Source organism: Cygnus olor, chromosome 3 (assembly GCF_009769625.2).
Source record: "Cygnus olor isolate bCygOlo1 chromosome 3, bCygOlo1.pri.v2, whole genome shotgun sequence".
In the NCBI taxonomy this organism is placed as follows: Eukaryota; Metazoa; Chordata; class Aves; order Anseriformes; family Anatidae; genus Cygnus; species Cygnus olor.
Genome location: NC_049171.1, coordinates 10,004,276 through 10,023,473, shown reverse-complemented (window position 1 = coordinate 10,023,473; position 19,198 = coordinate 10,004,276). Strand labels below are relative to the sequence as shown.

At 39.2% G+C, this 19,198-nt stretch overlaps 1 protein-coding gene across 3 annotated transcripts in view; it reads right to left on the bottom strand.

Moving 5' to 3' along the window:
* Positions 1-236: 236 nt before the first annotated feature.
* Positions 237-19,198, bottom strand: part of LDAH (lipid droplet associated hydrolase) — a 119,487-nt gene continuing 100,525 nt past the window's right edge. For 2 of the 3 annotated variants that reach the window (XM_040550782.1, XM_040550783.1), the window contains 2 exons: positions 16,596-16,678; positions 237-3,489 (listed from right to left, as the gene is read on the bottom strand). In XM_040550782.1, the coding sequence (XP_040406716.1) occupies positions 3,298-3,489; positions 16,596-16,678 (275 nt within the window). In that variant the 3' untranslated portion in view covers positions 237-3,297. Of the gene's footprint in view, positions 3,490-9,100; positions 9,122-16,595; positions 16,679-19,198 lie in introns of those variants that run through there. The other variant, XM_040550784.1, reaches the window with a different exon arrangement.

Genomic DNA, 19,198 nt, shown 5'->3' with positions numbered 1-19,198 from the left:
TTCAAAGCAGGTAATATTCAGCTGGAGTGAACAAGAGGAAACACTGATCATTTTGGAGTGGCTCTGGATAAAAATGCTTAAACTTGTCAGGTGCCTACCACCCACCGATGTCCCCTGAGGTTAGATGTCTAAACTGCACGTGAAACTTGTTTTTTGGCAAGTATTTCTGTAAATTCTGCATGCATGAAATAATGAAGATGAACTAGGATCGAACAAGTTATTGAAGACACAAATTACATTTTACAACAAATGTCTTTATTTTCGTTATTGGATTTGTGTACTTTGTCATAAAAGGTATTGATCTAGCAAAACACGAACATGAGTCAAAGTCATTGTAGCTAGCAGGTTTACTCACGTGGTGACTGACAATTAAGCACAAGTGTGAATGACAAAGATTAGATGCTACCACATACAGTCAATGCATTCGTGATAGGCTTCCCAAGAACTCTAAAATAGTCTAAAATAGGCAAAATTACACTGTGTTTTTATGGTGAGTTGGCACATTTGGACCATAAGCACTTTTTACACTCTTTGCCTGGGGTCCTGGCGAACACCACTGGCTTCAGAAGAGCTGGATTCTCATTGTGTGAGATCCGCTGCTCTTAGGAAATACGGCTGTGAAAAGTAGACCCATGCTTTTATGCAATGAGTAGAGTAGCGAATTTTCAGATCTTAGCCTTACGGTAAGAGCTTCAAGGAGGAAGGACGCAATTGAATCACTATGGTTTCCATAATCTTAGAGAAAATTCATTTAAGAAAATCGTAAGGCATTATCCTGCAGTAATCTCAGTTTAGGTCTTAATGCAGTCAGTAGGATTTATAACAACAGATTAGCATTCGTATAAAAGGAATACACAAGTCAAGTACAAGTATTGCTAAATTAATTTCTCATACAAAGTATACGAATAATGCACTGTAAACAACTGCCTCTCATAGGTGCTTCAGTTTCCAGGCTTTAATAGCTGCTTGTCATCTTTGGTTAATGCAAGATTTTTTCTGTTCCCAGAAGATCCACCACAACCGCTCAACGTTTACAAGCTGATTCCTTGCTCAATTATGTGATTCCGTATAAAGAACAAATGTTTTGTCTAATCATATCAATGCATAGACCAAAACAACCAGGTGAACTGTATTCTCTATGTCACTAACATACACACACGTGCATATGTGTGTGTATAAATATGGATATAGATATATATATATACATACACACACATATGCAGACACGCACACCCTCATTCTGCCACAGGGAGCACCTAGGCCAACAGATGCGTTCAGCATCTGCCACGAGGACTTCCAACACGACTCCATGCCAACATCTGGGGGCTGGTTGAACACGGACAGACACACAGACATGCACAACTGTGGATTTCCAAGGTGAGCACAAGAAGTGTTTTGATCATTGCTGACTATGGCCCTGTAGGAAGGTCGGTTCCAGGTCTCTCCAATGACCAGAATCAGTTGCACTGGCACGGACCCTTCACTTTGAGCACACCTGGCTCCTCCCCATGCTGTTGTGACAGGGGTCTCAACATTTCTGCCTCAAGCATCAGTATCTGTTTCATTTTGTGGCAGTGTAATCTGAAAAGCCAGCGGATGTCTCAAAAGACAAAGCAGTTCACACGATGCAAAAAAGGTCACTTAAATCCACCGTCTGGCTGCAGGTTTGAAAACTGGTTTAAAATATCCAGAAACTTAATTCTACAAATTGCTTTAAATATTAGTGAAAGAGTTAAGTGGGATCTAGAGAGAAGTGGAAGGTGTGTATATAGTCGTGTAAGGTAAGTATGGAGCTAATCATTCAGTCTTTCTGCATCACAGAAAATGTTCTCCAGCACCATTTTCAGTAGTACCACATTAATATGCTAATGAATCTTGTAAGTTAGATACCTAACGCATCATCTAAATTCATTTGTTTGCTAGAGCAGGACTTCCCGTGACTATATGCTGTAGTGTTCTATTTATTTATTTATAAACGTCTCTATGGACTCCACAGGGAGTCTATTTCACAGGTTCACAGCTAGAAAGCTTTTCCTGATTACACTTGGCTCTGTTCCCCTTACTCACATTGTTTTCATTTCTCGCTTTAGGTTGTAATTTCTTGTATTATCACAAGTGGTAGGACATCTTTTTTTTCTATCTGTAAAGGAGAGGGATGAAAAAAATGTAAGACACAGTGCACTTATCAGTAATGTGCTACAGCCAGGACTGCGTTCTAAATACTAACACTTCATGCACTTCCATGGGTGCAATCACAGCAGAATGGCTGTTTTCTCATGGTAGACTTACCTAATTTGTGGCGTGGCAGAAAATGCCGTACTTCAGTCCTTAGAGCAAAGAACTGAAATTCAGGCAAGCATCAAAACTGGTTTAATTCTTTAAAGCTGATAAGCAAACACTGTTCCCAGGAACTTCATTAGAAGAATGATAGCTCAGAGAGCTTGGGCACTTACAGGTAGTTATATATGGATTTTGCAATCAACTTCACCTTGTAATACTGGCACTTCTGACCAGGGTCCTTTACCCTCTCTACAGTCAATTGAAAAAAACGAAACAAGGGCTTCAAATATGTTCCCTAGCTGAGCAGCCTCACCTACCTTGTGTTATGCTTAATACTTTGTGGAGTCTTGGGAGCACTCTAAACCCCTTCTGATACTTGGAGGACCTCATCTTCACCTCATCTTCACAGCTCCCCTGTACAAAGCCTGAACTTGGCCTGACCTTGGACTGTCCACCAGCCCCACCAGACCCGAAGGAGATGTTAGGGGCCTTGGGCAGTTCTGGTGTCCATTACTCATGTGCCAGGGCTGCACAGACAGATGAGTCAGGTGGAGAGGGCCCACGCTTTTCACAGTACGCCATGACTGATTGCCACAGGGGGATTTTTATCCATACAGAGTAGCCTGATATTTCTTTCTAAATCAGACCAACTGGGCTGCCCCAAATACGGCCTTGACAGCTCCTCAGCAAGAAATTGAGGTGGTAGTAACACAAGTACACTTGTAGTCAGTTAATCTAGTATCAGTGTTGTCTAGAGTGCTAGAAGACAATAAATATTCCACACTTTTCCAAGTCCTGCAGAGCTCTGAAGACACAGGATGAAGGTACATCACCATTAAATCGAGAAAACTATACTTTGGACCAGCCAGCCTCTCTTTAACTTTCTCTAAAACATCTCAATAGAAAACAAGCCATAATCTATAATAAACAAACAAAAAATAGGACAGACTCTCTCACAAAAAATCACACATTCACAAAATAATTGTATTGTTTTCTTGTTGATCATTGAATCAGTGCTTATAATTTCGTCAGATCATCCCGTAACCAGTCTGTAATCATGGCAGCCATCTCCTTGCTGGCATCTAGCACAAAGGCGTGGCGGAGGCCTTTCTCACAAAGTCGAATGTCCCCGTCTGGAAAATCCATTTTGATCTCATCGTAGTAGTTCTGTGGACACCAGCTGTCTCCAGTTCCATAGTAAAAAATCAGCTAGAAATCAAAGCATATCAAATCATTAATTTGAAAAGTTACTGATGAACCAAGCAATATCCATGAAAAGAACATTGGATTATTTAGAAATAAGGGATGCTTCATGACCCAGCATATACTATGACAAATAGCAAATTGGTAGTTCTTGGTTATTTCCAAGTCTGCAATTACAAGGAAATCAATTAAATACTCTGTAACTTTGCTTCCTCATCTGTAAAACTGTGGCTTATCTCTGGGCTTATCTCTGAAAACAGAGGTCAGCTGACAGAAGTCCAGGTGTCTTAAGAGATTTATTATTGTGGATCAAAACATCTGGTTGTCCATGGCATCCACCCCTATCCAGGTAAGCTGTTAAGTTTTCACTAGCTACTAGCTATGTTTTCTATAATAGCTTTCTAGTTTTTTACTCAAATAACAAAATGGAGACTATGTCCTAGCTAAGTGGGCTAAGCACTATGGTTTTTTTTTGTTTGTTTGTTTTGGATTTTTGTTTTATTTTCTGGTTATAAAGTAAGAGAAAGCAGGAGGTTCCTCCACTTTTATGAGTGATTTTTTCTTATTGGCATCTTTTAGATGTGGTTTCAAAGCACCTGCCTGGTTGGGGGAGAAGGAACATCTATTTTGCTAGCCTTGGTGTTAGATGTAAACTAGAGGTGAATCGTTCAGTCATGCCATTATAATGATTATCATAGAATCATAGAATGGTGTGGACTGGAAGGGACCTCTAAAGATCATCTGGGTTATTCTCAAAATCAAAACATTTTTGCTTGGAGAATTTTATCCTTCTGAAGTGCAGCACATGTAGAGCACAGGCACCTCCTCGAGATCAATGAGCAATTTTTAGATTGTAATGTGGAAGTAAAATTCTACCAAAGACCATTTTCTTTTGAACTTACCCTAATAACTTTGGTCAAAGACATACATGAAGCCAGTGCTAGAGACCACCCAAACACAGAAGTCAAAAATACCAGGTTAATGTCACATTCAGTAAAATGACTTTTCTCTTTCTTAGAAACATTTCTGTGTCTGTATTTCTTTCCCAAGTAATCATTTTCCCCCGTGTTCACCTTTCTATGCTATAGCTGTGTTTTTCATTTCCATAAAGTAATTCAAGGGAGAGTGGTTCTTTAGGAGACAGTAAAAACCTATGGACTTAAAACTATACAGGAACAAGATTAATTATGAGGTTTCTTTATACTAAAATGTTCGAATACAGGTATGAGAAGGATGTTGATTGCTCAACATATCACACACAGAGCTCGGCCTAATTCCATTACTCTCATTTGTTTCATATGTCATTTCTGTACTTCAGTGAGTAATTGAGCAATGCTTATATAATTTAGGAGACAAAACGTTTTCCTTTAATCGCAAAAATCTTCAATTCCATCATTTCTGTAGCCATGTGAAATATAACTAAGTGCACCCTACTGGCCCACTGGGGTAGAGGTGGGCTAAGAGCCCAGACTGCATTTCACAAAATGTTACAAGTTTTTGTCTTACTTGCTTTTCTCTTATTGAAGCTTACCCAAATCTTGGACATTACTGACTGTTGACTGTATCCAAAATACAATACCTTGGTTACATAGACACTAACCCCAGTTATACTTCCAAGCATATGTGCATAGAACATAAACCATGTTAACAAACATTATTAATTTTGTTACTAAGTAATTGCTGGAAACAAGGTATGTTTTTTGCTTTAGCAGAAATTTTCCTTTGATCTTGCCTTCAGCAGTGACTATTCATAAATCATAGTAAGTCACATCAGCAAAAATTCTCCAAAAAAGCCAGTTGAAAATGGCCAAGTGCATTCAAATCTTCTGAAAACCAAACATCTGACCAAATTATGTTCGATCCTGGGCTCCGTTACCGACAGATACAAAAATAATGATTATGAAACTGATAAGAAAAGAAATGGAGCAATTCCAGTTTAATGGAGTACTCCTTGAAATCATTAGGTATTTTGACGGAGTAGTCCTAAAGTCCTAGAGTCTCATCACATGATTATTTAGAAAAAAAAGATGAAAAGTCATTTACACTTACAAAGGTGGATAAAGTACTTGGCTTAGTCCGCATGAACTGTGAAATGGGCTATTCTCCAGGTAGAGTTGTAAACTTGAGAACTTACAGATTTGGAAATGACTAAACAAAAGATTTATGTGCATTCTTAGCCCGCCTCTGGTATACTTGCATTACGGTTTAATCCTTCATGGCACGATCCAAAGGATCCTTGACTCATTCAATCCACTGACAGGATGACAGTCAGTTGATGAGCTGCTATTTGATAGTATTTTTCTTTTGATACTCTGTGTGTGGTCTCAGGATTTATTTACTACATATTTCATGGTTTACAGACAGAATTTATTTTCTTATGTGCATTCCTCTGGCACACACCACTAGAGTATATGCATGCTCACATTTATTAATTTATTTCTGCAACACCTTAGTGGCCATTTTTATCTCCATTTTGCAGATGGGGAGCACAGAGATTCATGTCAAATTACATCAATTTGAATGTGCAGTCTGAAACGTCTAGGAGCTGGTTTTCCTCTGTGCATAGCATTATCCTTTCAACCAAAACTAAGTCAAAGTATGCTTTTCAGGACCACACCCACTGAGCTCCAGTCACTAATGGGCATTCAGTCCACAGGAACAGGCAACGGTTGGTTAAAGTAATAACCCTCTGAACCACCTACATTGAGAACATCAGGTCCTCACCACCTACTATTTTGCTTTGCAAATTCTCCTCTGTTCTGCTGCTCCTGATTTTAAGGCAAACATAGCCAAAGGCACCTGCTATGAACAGGAACAGTAAGACTTCAGAAACTTAGGTTCCACTCCAAGCAGAAAAGACCAGTATGTTTACCAACTACATGCCTTGCCCAGTCTTTTGTCCAATCTTTCCAAGTACAACTTCTTCTATCTTGTCCCATCTAACCCTTCTGGTTTCAGGACTGCTCTACCATCTTCAGCGCATTGTTTTAGCTTTATCCTCCTTACCCAGTCATTTCCAGTTTCTACTACTTCTGCTTTTTATTCTAGTCCCAATTTCTTGCCCTGCAAATCCAAATTACAGTCTTCTGGTCTCTTCATACCATTCAGAGTCTCAATTTCTCCCCAAGCAATTCTCCACATCTTTTTTTTCAGTCTAGAACCTCTACTCCCAGCTCTACCCCTCAAACTTCTCTCCAACCACCAGTTGTTTCCTAGTGTCAGGACTGGGTTCAATTCAACATAGAAACATTTAAATGCATACAACTGTTTTGTGGTGTTTATATGTGTACTAGGTATCAATTTCCCACCACAGTCTGTTAAGATTTACTCAGTATTAAGTCATTGGTGTGTAGAAAGCTATTCAGCTGGAACAGCAGGTGTCTACTGTGAAGTGGGTGAAATAGCACTTCGGGAAGGGCAGAACTCAGCTGCCTGAGTGTAGGTACCTGCAGCGTTTGTGAGATGCTCTAGATACAAAGGGTTCTGCATGAGACTGACAGGCATGACATAGATTTTACAGGAAACCCACAAATTGCTGGAAAAGCAGCTGGAGGCCACATGGAGATATTCTACAGTGCCCCAAATTAAAACAGATGTCTGTGTTTAAGGCAGCCAAATTCCACCTTGACTTCTTCTGTAGATCTCTATTGACTCTAATGGGGTCATCTGCACCTCTACTGCCTACTGCACCTCTAGATTCCTACCAGTAAACTCATAAAGCATGACTCAGATGCACATACATATTTCATGCAACTTAAGACAGATATGTTAGAGTAGCCCATTTGGCCTCCACTGTAGCTCCACAGAAAGCTCCTGTATATCTCATGTCAGTCTTGCATGGGTAGCTTGAATCCACTATCTCACACAGCATTAGAAGCCTACCTTTGATGGAACAAACAGAGCCTTTGATTTCATCCTGCCTCCCCCTCCTTATTTCTATTTACCTCTCGCTCACTAGTTCCCTACATGCTGGCTCAGCCCATATCTCCTCTGAGTGGAAAGAATAGCTTCCTTCTCCAAGCCAAGAATTTTTATCATAAGCAAACAATGTATTTGTTTTTCCCTGAGCCTCGTAGACCTTGTAGAACCTTTTGGACTGAAGCAAAAAATGAAGTCAAGGCAGGATAGCCACTCGTGTCATAAATGGAATGAAAGTTAGGGCATGTCATAAGCATCTAAGAACACTCTTACAACAGGTAGTGCCGGGGAGCTTTATTTGATGCTGTAGTTATTTTGTCTGCTTATTTTGTGTGCAAATGTTGGAGTGTGCATTCTGTCTGTGTGAGCATGCCTGTAAATCTAAAACTTAAACATGTTTTTTAGTTAGAAATTGCCAACAGAATACAGAATTGTTTTCCAAATGGTTCCCTACTAATGGATTATTCTATAAAATCTAAAAGCAGGATTGTAATTAAGGTGGAAATTTTCAGTGATACAGAATGCAGTAAAGAGGCTATGAAAGTCAACAGTGCTTAAATGTCATTTGTGGCACTGAGGGTCTCCCTCTGAATGATAAAATGTCCCTGTTCTTTGCCTATACCATATACAGCCACAAAACAGATGTTACGATGTTACTTATTTTCCTAACATATTAAGGGATATTTATTTTAAACGTATTAAACAAAAGCATCCAGAATCTCATCTTCATTTTTACACCAGTAGTTTTGCTACTGCAGCACATGGGCAGACATAATTAACGAACCATGTGTAACCAGAGGCACATGGAATCTTCATTAACAGTAGGAAACACTGGCGTGCAGTATATGATTTGCATGGATCTGTAAAGTACATATTTTCCTGTGGACTGTGCATGGCTGTAAAGATGTCCTGAGTCAGCACAACCACTGTACCAGCAATGAAAAACTGCTGCCAACCTAAGCATTCAAAAATGGTGAGTCAGGCCCCCAAAATAATGAGACTAGCTTAAAAATAATCAGATTTACAAAATGATAAAGAGAAGGTTCTTTCTATTTTTCTTCTGTGCTTGAAGTTTTCAATATTTGCACTTTTTAACTTTTCTGCCATTGCGGTGAGATTATTTTTTATTCTTTCGCAATACTGAATGTTGAGACTTCCAGGTATTCCAGATTCAGCAGTTACCAGTGAACACAACAAAGTCTTTATATGATCCTTGATGCAACACCCTGTTTGCTATGAGTGCCTAGAACATTTACTCTTTCAGGATCTGACTATGGGGGCAGAGTAAAGGGGATGAGGGTTATCATTGCCATTACAACAGTGTGTTTAAAATAGTTACGCCATTTCCAAGTTTCAATAGATTTAAAATATCAATGTTCTCCTAAGCTGCTTTACAATTAAATTGCTAAGAACTGTTTTCAGTCTTAGCTTCTGTAAAATAAAACACAAGTCAGAATGTGGCTCTGTCAACTTGTGTACCATGTAATATGGTATGTGTATTCAGACACTGCACAATGACGGCAGCTGCTAAGTAAACATCAGAAGAATCTGAGATTTGTATCAACAGGATGTTTACATTTTAAAGAGTTTCTAAGAAAATAATAAAGATTTCCTGCAGTTGACTCCATTGGCACTTGTTTTAGTAAGTATGACAGTTCACAGAAGTATAAATTACAGAGAGATTTCTTTTATGCCTCTTCTGTGGCATCATAGGTCAACACTGAAAAACAAATCCAAAAAGTTAAAAAATATTAATTGAGTTTCCTCTATCTCTCTGGAATTCGGTACACATTATAACAACTTTAGGATCTTATTACTTGGGCAGGCACCACTCCAGCTGATGGCAAAGAGCGAAGGACTGGTCTCTGTGGATATAAACTGACGGCACATGTGCACTGGCAAGCAGGATTGGACTGGTGTCCTTGCTGAAATCCTTGTGTCAGATACATTAACTTTTATCAGCGTTACTCCCACATACATTCACTGAATGAGAGAGCAACTTCTCTCTGGGTGACGTCTCTCCACGATAACCAGTGAATAGTTTCATTTGCTCTTGGATGAAAACTAGTTTAAAAGGCATTAGCCCAGAATTAATTTTAGCTTCAATCATGGTTTATAAAAAATGGCTTAGCTTCTCTGGATTTGTGAAAGTGCCTTCACCTTATCCTGCCAAAAGGATAGTATAAATGACATGGGAACATACTGATTTGGGACATGATTTTTTTTTTTTTGACTTGCTTTATTTGTGCTTTGGCTTTACTAATCAGTTTCTGGGAAGGATTCAAAGAGCTGGCATTGCCTTAGAAAGCCCTAAAAGCTTTGGGATCTGGTTCTCCGAGACACCACCTCTTTCCCCTCGTGATCCTGCCATGGTTGAGATCAGCCAGTTTGATAGCAAGGTCTGTGGAACTTGCTTCTCGGCTTGTTTTACCAGAACTGGGATTCCACAGCTTTCTACTTTCTAAGTGCTAACTAGAGGGAATGACCTCAAGTTGTGCCAGGGGAGGTTCAGGTTAAAAATTAGGGGACATTTCTTCTCAGAAGGAGCAGTCAGGCATTGGGACGGGTTGCCCAGGGAGGTGGTGGAGTCACCGTCCCTGGGGGTGTTCAAGGAAAGGTTGGACCTGGTGCTTAGGGACATGGTTTAGTGGGTGATGTTGGTGGTAGGGGTTCAGATGGTCAGATGATCTTGGAGGTCTTTTCCAGCCTTTATGATTCTTTAATTCTGTGATGGACCATTCCAAGAAGAGGCAGTTGGCAATCTGGGGTACATAATGCTATTTTTACACACTAACCTGTAGGGGTTGTAGCAAAGGTGTAATGGGTAGTTGAAGTATTTGTAGTGATTTTATTTAACGTAAAGAATGTGACCAGTTTTGCTAAACCAACATAAACAATAAACAAAAACAGCTTCCCTCTCTGGAAAAGGAGCGGAAAAATATTTTGCTTTCAGTGAAATTAAGATGCAAAGCCACACAGGCAGGTGGAGTGGCTACTCTGCACGTGATCCACGATGTGTTACTCCTCTCCCCAGTGTCACATACAGTGTTCTACCAAACGGACAGAGCAGAGGCTCCCTGCTTTCATGCCTTTGTCAGTGATAACTGGAAATTCAATAAACCAAGGAAGGGGAAAGAGCTTCTCTCTACCTTTGCTGCAGTTTGGCCACCTACATAACTTCTGTTAGCAATGTTCCTGGCATGTAGATCTAAGAGATCAGGCAAGCCACTTCTACTCTCAAACTCAGTGCAAAGTAAAATGTGCTTTTAAAAAGGATGCATAGGCTTTACCAACAAACCAGGGTGATTAACTTATTTATATTATGTTACTTTTAAAGACTTAGAAACCTTTCAAGGGTATATATATAGATGTGTCAGCAACATGAATATTTCACAAGTCAAGTCTGTATAACTATGAAAATAAAAACAGACCTGAAACCACTCTTTAAGCGATAATATTACTGGGCCAGATTCCTCCAACCTTATTTACTGCAAATATTATTTCCCTCTGAAAAGCATCCCGATGCTGCCTACGTTCAGGGGAACTTACCTCAGGTGATGCAGTTAGATCTCTGTTGAAACAACAGGATCAGTGATGGGCTGTAAATGACATTTTTTTTCTCTTCTGTGCAATGAGTTCTGCAGCAGAGCAAGGGAAGGTAAGCATCTCCCTCACATCCTCACATTTAAGGGTTTGTCATGGTTAAAGGGTAATTTCTTAAGTATTCTTCAAAAGACTAGGGAAATATTGCTGTCTTTGCCTGTTTTATGAAGCACACACCTTATACCACCCTCAGTCCTGGAAGTCCACGTCACCGCCTCCTTATTGGAATGCTACATGGCATGAAAGATGCTAACAGGAGCTCAGCTATAGGAAACTTGAAATATCACAGAAAAGTAGACTGTAGCCCACCGAACTTTTTGAACGCTCACTGGGATCCTTTTCCATTGAGGAGGGAAAGTGCTGATCCCTGATTAGGCATTCTGGGTGCTTCAAAGAGAAGCTTGTTTTTGTAGTTAAATGACACAGGCACCAAAATCCCCAAGCACTTGTGTAACTTCCCTAACTTCAACTCTGCACCTCCAGGGAGTGCAGGCCAAAAAGGATGTGAGACCAGCCAAAAAAGAGGTGTTCTTGGCTCAGAAGAGCACTTTGCACCTATTGAAAAAGAGCGTTTGGAAGGTTTTTCACAAATGTAGGCAAGCAACTCAGTCAAGCTGTGGGCAGGCAAAATATTTGTAGTATTCTTTTAACCACTTATCTTCAGATCATGCTTCTCGCAGCGGGAATAATTACTAACCCCCTGTATGTGTCTACAGAGAACCAAACAAAAACACTGGGCAACATCAAAACAGCTGCTTCAGGGGTCAAAATAGTTCTTGGTTGCTTTTTTTTTTTAAAAAAAAAATATATATAAAGGTAGTTTTTTAAAAGAAAAATGTAGCACTTCACATTTCTGTGGAAAGGAAATATTTCATTTTTTACTATATTTAATCTAAATATCCATGTCTCAGTATCAGTTCAGTTGATGCTTTTGGATAACAGCTTTTCTATGGTATTACTGGTGAGATATAAACTTGTATTACTTTAAATTCTAAATTCACCATTGAAAGAAGCAGAAAATGGCAAACACATACTTCATTCCTTTAATTTTTTCAAAAGAGAATTTCTTCACCACCTAAACATCTACAGGCTATAAGCCTGTTATTAGCCACCCACAACACAAACTTCCTCAATGTGAGTGAAAATAGATTCATGTGTCCTTAAACTTCCAATATCTATTTTCCAGCTTGATTAAAAAACATTCTTCTCAGGCAGCAGATTTTTTTCATCTTTGTAATGTTACTTCAGATGTTTCCTGTCTTTTTTCCTTACACAATCAATGTATCTGCTGCACCAAATCACTGGTGAAAATAAACTGAAGAAGCAGATAAACCTTTTTTAGGTTTAATATGCTACTCAAAAGAATCGTGATTTTCTGTTACTGGAAGAGATGGTTTATTGTCTTAAGAAATTATGAACTGCTACAGAAAGATCACTGCCAAACTGATTCATGACTTGGTGAAGTCTGTCAGAGCTTTTCCATTGATTTAGATGACTTGGTGAAGTCTGTCAGAGCTTTTCCATTGATTTAGATGGGCTTTGGAGCAGATCCTACACTTAAAATTTGAGCTACTGTGTATTACACAGAGAGTAATGAATAAAATATATCACAATAAGTATAAAAACCAAAGGGATGATTTTATTTTACAAAATTTCCGCTGCAACCCCCCTAGTTTTACCCTTTAAGGCAATCTCTTCTTGATTACAACAGGATTACAAAATCCAAGAAAAGAGTCTAAAAAGCTCAGACTTAAAATAAAACAATGAATGTGGCATGATGCAGACTTAAGTATTGTAGGGAGCTCTTATGTGGAGATATCATTGTCCATGACAAGCATGCTGGTTGAATGCCTAACATAGTCATTTTCCATTTCTCTTTTAAATTTTTATTCTATATGTAAAACCTCTGTGATGCTCAGTGCTGACATATTTTTTATGAATACTGAATTACACCCACTTCCTTTTGTGCAAGAATTACAATAAACTTCCTCTAGTACAGTAGTATCTTTGCCTCCAGTTTCTGTTAGGAAAGGGAGTTGGTGTTATTACAGTGAAAGTATGTAGCTCAGCTGGCTTAGACACAATCAGCTAATGATAATTAACCATCATAGCTGAGCAAATCTTACATCAGTATCCCCTACCTTATTTGTTTGGATTTTGTGATTTATCACAAGTCTTCGTGTTATTGCAATAAGAAGCCTACATTCATGTACTGCTTGATCCAGATATAACTTTACAGCCCATATTTTAAATGCTCTGTCACATATTATTTTGTCAGAAGATAGGTTCCATTCTCTTCATACAATTCCATTGCTATTTCATGCGCATAACTTCTGTCTTTAGAAGATTATAAGTAAAATACCTCAAATAACTATCCCCAAAATATTCCAGCCCCTGTTCTTTTGACATAAATCAATGCAATAAGCAATTGCAAAATGCAAAATGCAATGCAATAACACAATGCAATAAGCATTGTTAGAATCTGGTGCCTAAGATAAAATTTCTCCTGGTCCCTTACTAGTAATAATTATAGTTAAACCTGGACATGGAAAGATTGGAATAATTTACTGTCTCTTCTTCTTTCTTCTTCAGATCACAGAATGCAAATATGATCCAGAAATAACTTTTCTATTCCACAGCAGCTGGCAAAGTCAGGTGTTAAGATTGGCTTTTAGCATATGATCACAGTGACCACTAAACAGTATAAATTTTTTGAAGTGACAGCTTGCCAGTTCTATAGCAACTTGGACTATAGTTCCTGTTTTTATAAACTTCCAACCTTTATAAGTTAAGCCCATTTTTTATTGTCAATATACTTCAAATTTAACATAATGCCAGCTATAAAAATTTTCCTTAATTCTTACATTCCCAGAAATTACTAGGGGAATGAAAAAAGAGAATCATTTAGCTTCACTTTTAGACTTGCTTTTTCTTCGGTTTGCAAGCTGCTTATAAGCTCGCTTCAGCTTTTTGTTTTCTTGAGTATGTTTCCCACTTTAAAAGTATGAGGACATAGAAGAATCAATAAAAGAAAGTTAACACAGGTCTAAAAAAGCTCCTGTGTGCCAAGGCTGTGCTTAGACTGAGAGAGTCAACAACCGCACAGATGAAGCAGACTAAGACACCTGCAAACTCTTACTGTTGGCTATGGGCCTTCATTCAGCACAAGAAATAAGCATATTCGTAATCTGGAGCATCTGAGTGGACCTTCTGAAGTCACTGGAGCTACAGCTAATTGTCAGCTCTATCATCCTCATCCAACCAAGCTTTTACGCTTAAGCATGTGTTTGTGATTAAAATTTCCAAAAGCACTCCAACTCCTGACCCTGGAAACTCTTTACTTTTGTACCCTGACTAATTCCAAGGCAACCTACAGAGTCCTGCCCTCACTTTCAGGGCCCTGAGGACACTAGCAGGCCCTTACCAGCCTCACCTGGGACCCTCACCCACACTCCCTGCCCGTGGGTCCAGGGTCTCCATCTCTAACCATCTCCATCTCCATTCCTCGGCCTTTAGCCTTTGTATGAGCTACTAGTTCTGCCAAGAGCTAGCCTCTGGCCCTGCCTCCTGCACTGACATCAGGCCTATGCCGTACACAGCTTTTTGCCTGGATAGACCCCACCCTGTGGCTTGCTTCCTGTCATGTTTTTGGACACGGTTTAGTGAGTGACATTGGTAGAAGGGGGATGGTTGGACCAGATGATCTTGAAGGTCTTTTCCAACCTTAATGATTCTATGATCACTCCTGGATAAACTTTGGACCCATGTTGTAGCCTTGTCCCCAGTCCTGTTTCTGGCCCTGCCACCTTTTGCTCCTGACTGGATTCTCTTCCTCATTGCTTTGCTTTGTTCTGGGATCGTTGGTGGACCCTGTTACCAGCACTTTGCTCTGCCTGTCCCACTTGGGTGCTGTGGGAGAGCACCCTGCTTAGGGAGTCACCCTCAGCTCATGGAACCTTTCCCTTACGTGGCAGGCAGAGCCCATCGCTCCCTGACATTCCGAGAGGCGACTCAGTCAATAAAATTAACGGTTTCCCTTGAGTTCATTAGGCTTTGGACCAACCCACGGAAAGTTTTATTTAAGACAATGAGAGTATTTGCAGTCTGCACAATCAGCCCTTCAGTTTCTTCACTGAGATTCCTCCCTAAGTGCAGAAGAACGCTGAATGCTCTGCAATAAAAATGTAAAGAAATATGCATGCCCAGTGCAGTGTCATGTTCCTTGTTCATGTGTGCTATTTTAGCTCATTAAAAAAAATAATTAGAACTGAACCATCTGAACATACCTTTTGAAGTGCAGAAAAGGCAGTGGGATATGTCAAAAATAAATCAATTTTCATCCAAAAAAAGAAAGACTGATTTATTAAGTGAACTTTGTACCATATCTATTCACAAAGCGCAAAGTAATCTTGCAGAGATATAGGACCTCTGTCCTAGAAAATCCCATTCTCCAAGGAAAATCTCTGCCAGTGCAAAGTTTTGGAATGATTCTTCCAATAAAAGGACAAGGATGATACAAAAAAAAAAAAGTGAAGGAAGTGAACACAGTAGAATAATACATGTTATGCTGATTATCTACTCACACAGTGACTACACCAATAGTAGTTTATTAAATGTGGCAGTTTTCTGGCTCATCAGCCACCTGGAATGGTCTGACTATTACATTCTCTCAGCCTCCAAAACAGGGTGACCACAACAAAACTTCCAATTAGGAACAGTTCCTGGCCTCTGCCAACCCCAGAACCATGCCTGGGAATTGATTAGGAGAATGTTTGTTCATCGGTGTAGACCCAAACTGTACCAGGACCCGTTTCAACAATAAATCTCCACACATGAGAAAGCTCAGTGCAGGAGAAAGGTCCCCTGAACTGTTTACTTTGTTAGTTCAGCAGTAGCTTCAGTCTCCAGCGAACGTGCTTTCCACATCTTTATCTTACATGACAATCAGATGGCTGAACTGTGTACATTTTGCTGACCAATGTCTTGTAAGTTTTGATGCCATAGAAAAAACAAGCTTGCAGAATCCCTTGGTATTAACAGATGTCAAGTTGAAAATGTCATGGATCAGATTCTACTCTTGGACACAGTGGTCTAGACCTCTTGAGCAGACCTGTATATCACACAACACCGCTGGTACACGTTCTGCTTGATCTGTCCAGCAGCAAAGTGTGAGGATTTGGTCAATCAGCCTGGACTCATGTCTTGGCTGGCCATCTGCCTGTCTCATCACAATCTACGTAACTACTGGCCTCACTGGGAATCAACTCAGGCTTAGCCAGAACATACACTGTTTCACCTCCACGAAGGATACCATACAAGCAAGGACATAAGGAGGACACAGGAATGCTGTGAGACAGGAGCTACTGGAATGCTGTATCTGGTAGTGGTGAATACTATATCTACAAAGGTGTGGATCAGTGACACTTTAATGATCACTGACCCTTTTAACGGCTTCTCCAAATCAGTGGAATGGCACTAACATACAATCAGAATGAATCCTTCTGAAATTCTGGTTTTGCAATAATATAAAAGGATGCAAAATTTCCCCATGCACATGGACTTCCCATGAAAACTCAGAATTAAGTAGTTACCTTTTTTAAATTTTGCTTTATGGTTGTACTGTCTCTCTCCACAACCTTCATCATCTCTTGGCTTGCCATATACAAGATGTTGGCTGTAGAGAAAGAAACATGCAATAATGTAATTACACAGCATATCTTTCACAAAAAGCTATTTGTTCCCAACCATGCAAAAAGGTAAGGTGACTAGAGCAGTCATCATCTTGACAACGCCACTGAAAAGGTAAAAAAAAAAAAGTAAGCATGATAAATCATCCTTGAAGTGTTTGCAAGAGTGAGTTTTTAAATTCAAAGCATTACATTTAAGAGACATTATTAAATATTAGATTATTAAATTATTGACATTTCAATACACAAGTGATTCAAATATTCAACCTGACAAATAATAAAGGCAATGGCAAATACAGCATCGTCAAAACTTGTAGTCCTGCATAATATTACCCAAACAGGACTGGACACAGTTTGCAGTACCAAGAGAAGACCACAAATGGCTACATTACCTTAAGGCATTTCAATGTCCAGGTTCTAGATCGACTGAAACTGCTAATTCTACTATCTAAAACTACTATTCTAAACTACTAATTTCTCTTCTGAAAAAAGGAGAAAATGAAAAGATTGACAATCTTTTAAAATATGAACCGATGAAGTTTTGCGTGTAAATACTTAATGACAGTATTGGGCCTGAAATTGCTATGAGACAGGAGTAATACATTCTCAAAATGTGTGATAGGGGAGGAAATGGCAATTACATAGGTCTTTGGTGGTGACCAAAACATGCAGTTGGCTAAATTCCAGCAATGCTTTACGGAAACAGAACGCCACTGGAGAGTTGAGTGATGGCCCCAAAGATCAAATGTTAAAAGACAAAGCCAGTGCTCTCAAATGAAAAACAAAATCTTAGAAAGTAGTATCTAGTTCTGAGCCAGCCGAAGAAGATGCAATGCTGTTCTATGCCTGCAGAGCTCTGTCTTTTTCAATTAAACATTGAATACAGCTAGTGTAAGACAAAAGGGCAAGATGTTGCAGCATGTAAACAATCCAACAAATCCTGCAAAAATTTGCTTGCCCCATCCTATTCTACCAAGCAAAGGGACCTCTCTGCAGTTTTGTAGCTAGCAACTTTGTCATCTAATCCTATGGGACAGCTGGCAAAAGTCTGTCCATCTACAGCACTGTTTCAAATTCAAGAACTGACATTTGTCTTCCTTTTCTCAATTCAGCTCCAGACACTGTTCAAACAGTAGATGGTAGGCAGGGATGAAAACACTGGTGGCCATCAGTGCAGAACCTGACACATACCAGCTTATACTTGGATCCTATATGCAGCTCTGCACTTCCAGTTCAGTCATACAGCATACATGGGACTGTGGGTAAAGTCAACAGTAAATACTGTGCTCCTCATCTCCCATCTTAGTTTCTCCATCCTACCTCTTGTTCTTTGTGGGTTCTGTTCATATTTCTGAGTTGCTCATGCTTTTCTTTTTTAATAAAAAATAAGAAATGAAGTGGAATTCACAGCCTTAGTAAACTTAATTAGTCATAAAGATCCTAAAAGTAAAACTGTAGGACAGCAAAGGAAATAATGACACTACTTGCAAAGGAACACTCTCTGAAGACTTGTGTACTGTGTAAGAAAGGGAACCAGGAAGGCAGGATTAAGCTAAACCGGATGAATGGCAAGGTTCAAGAGTCTATTTCAACCAAAAAGAAATCCTTCAAATTTTGGAAACATGATCCAAGGGAAGCCAATAAACAGGAACTTAAACTTCAGCAGGCGTTAAGTAAGAGGAAATTGCAAAGAGCAAAAGTAGGTTTCCAAGAACAAACATTACAAGAATTAAAAATAAACAATAAAATATTCGTTAGGTATATCAGAAACAAAAGGCCTACAAGAATTGGTGAGTCTAACAGATAATCACAGGCTAAAGGAGTAGCTAAATAAGATACTTACAGTGTTTGGAAGCTAACTGATTTTCCTTTTTTTTGCCTCGACCTTTCTTGTCCAAAACATTCAGGAAGTTTGTACTCTATATTCAGTATATATTCTACTCTATATTCTAGTATATACAGAATATACTAGAAAAGTCAGGGCAAGAAGGTACATATCAGAATTTTAAAGAACCTTACATGAGGAATTGCAGAGCTGGTAGCAATCCTGCTATGTAAGAATCACCCTGTCCAGAGGCTTCGGAAGCAGAAAACAGTGTCTAATCACTACTGATTTTACAAAGGAAAATAGCATTTTACTGACCCATAATTTCTTGAATATTTCAGTAAACACAACCAGATGACAAAAACTAGTGGTCTTCTAAATGCTCTCTGTTGCAATTTCACACCATAAACTGTAGTTGAAGCTAAACAGCTATAAATGAAAGGTTGTAATGCATTAAGAAATAGTCTTGAAGAAAAGAAAAAATATTAGGATTAGATTAGATTAAATGGTTTACATCACAGAGAGGAATAGGGTCTAGATTCATCACAAATATGTTTAAATAGTGATTAGTACTAAAACCTGTGAATAATTGTTGAACACAGCTGCTGATTTGATCATTTATGGGGTGGGTTAAATTACTTTTCAAGACGACTTTTCACTGACAAGGACTTTAGACCTCAAC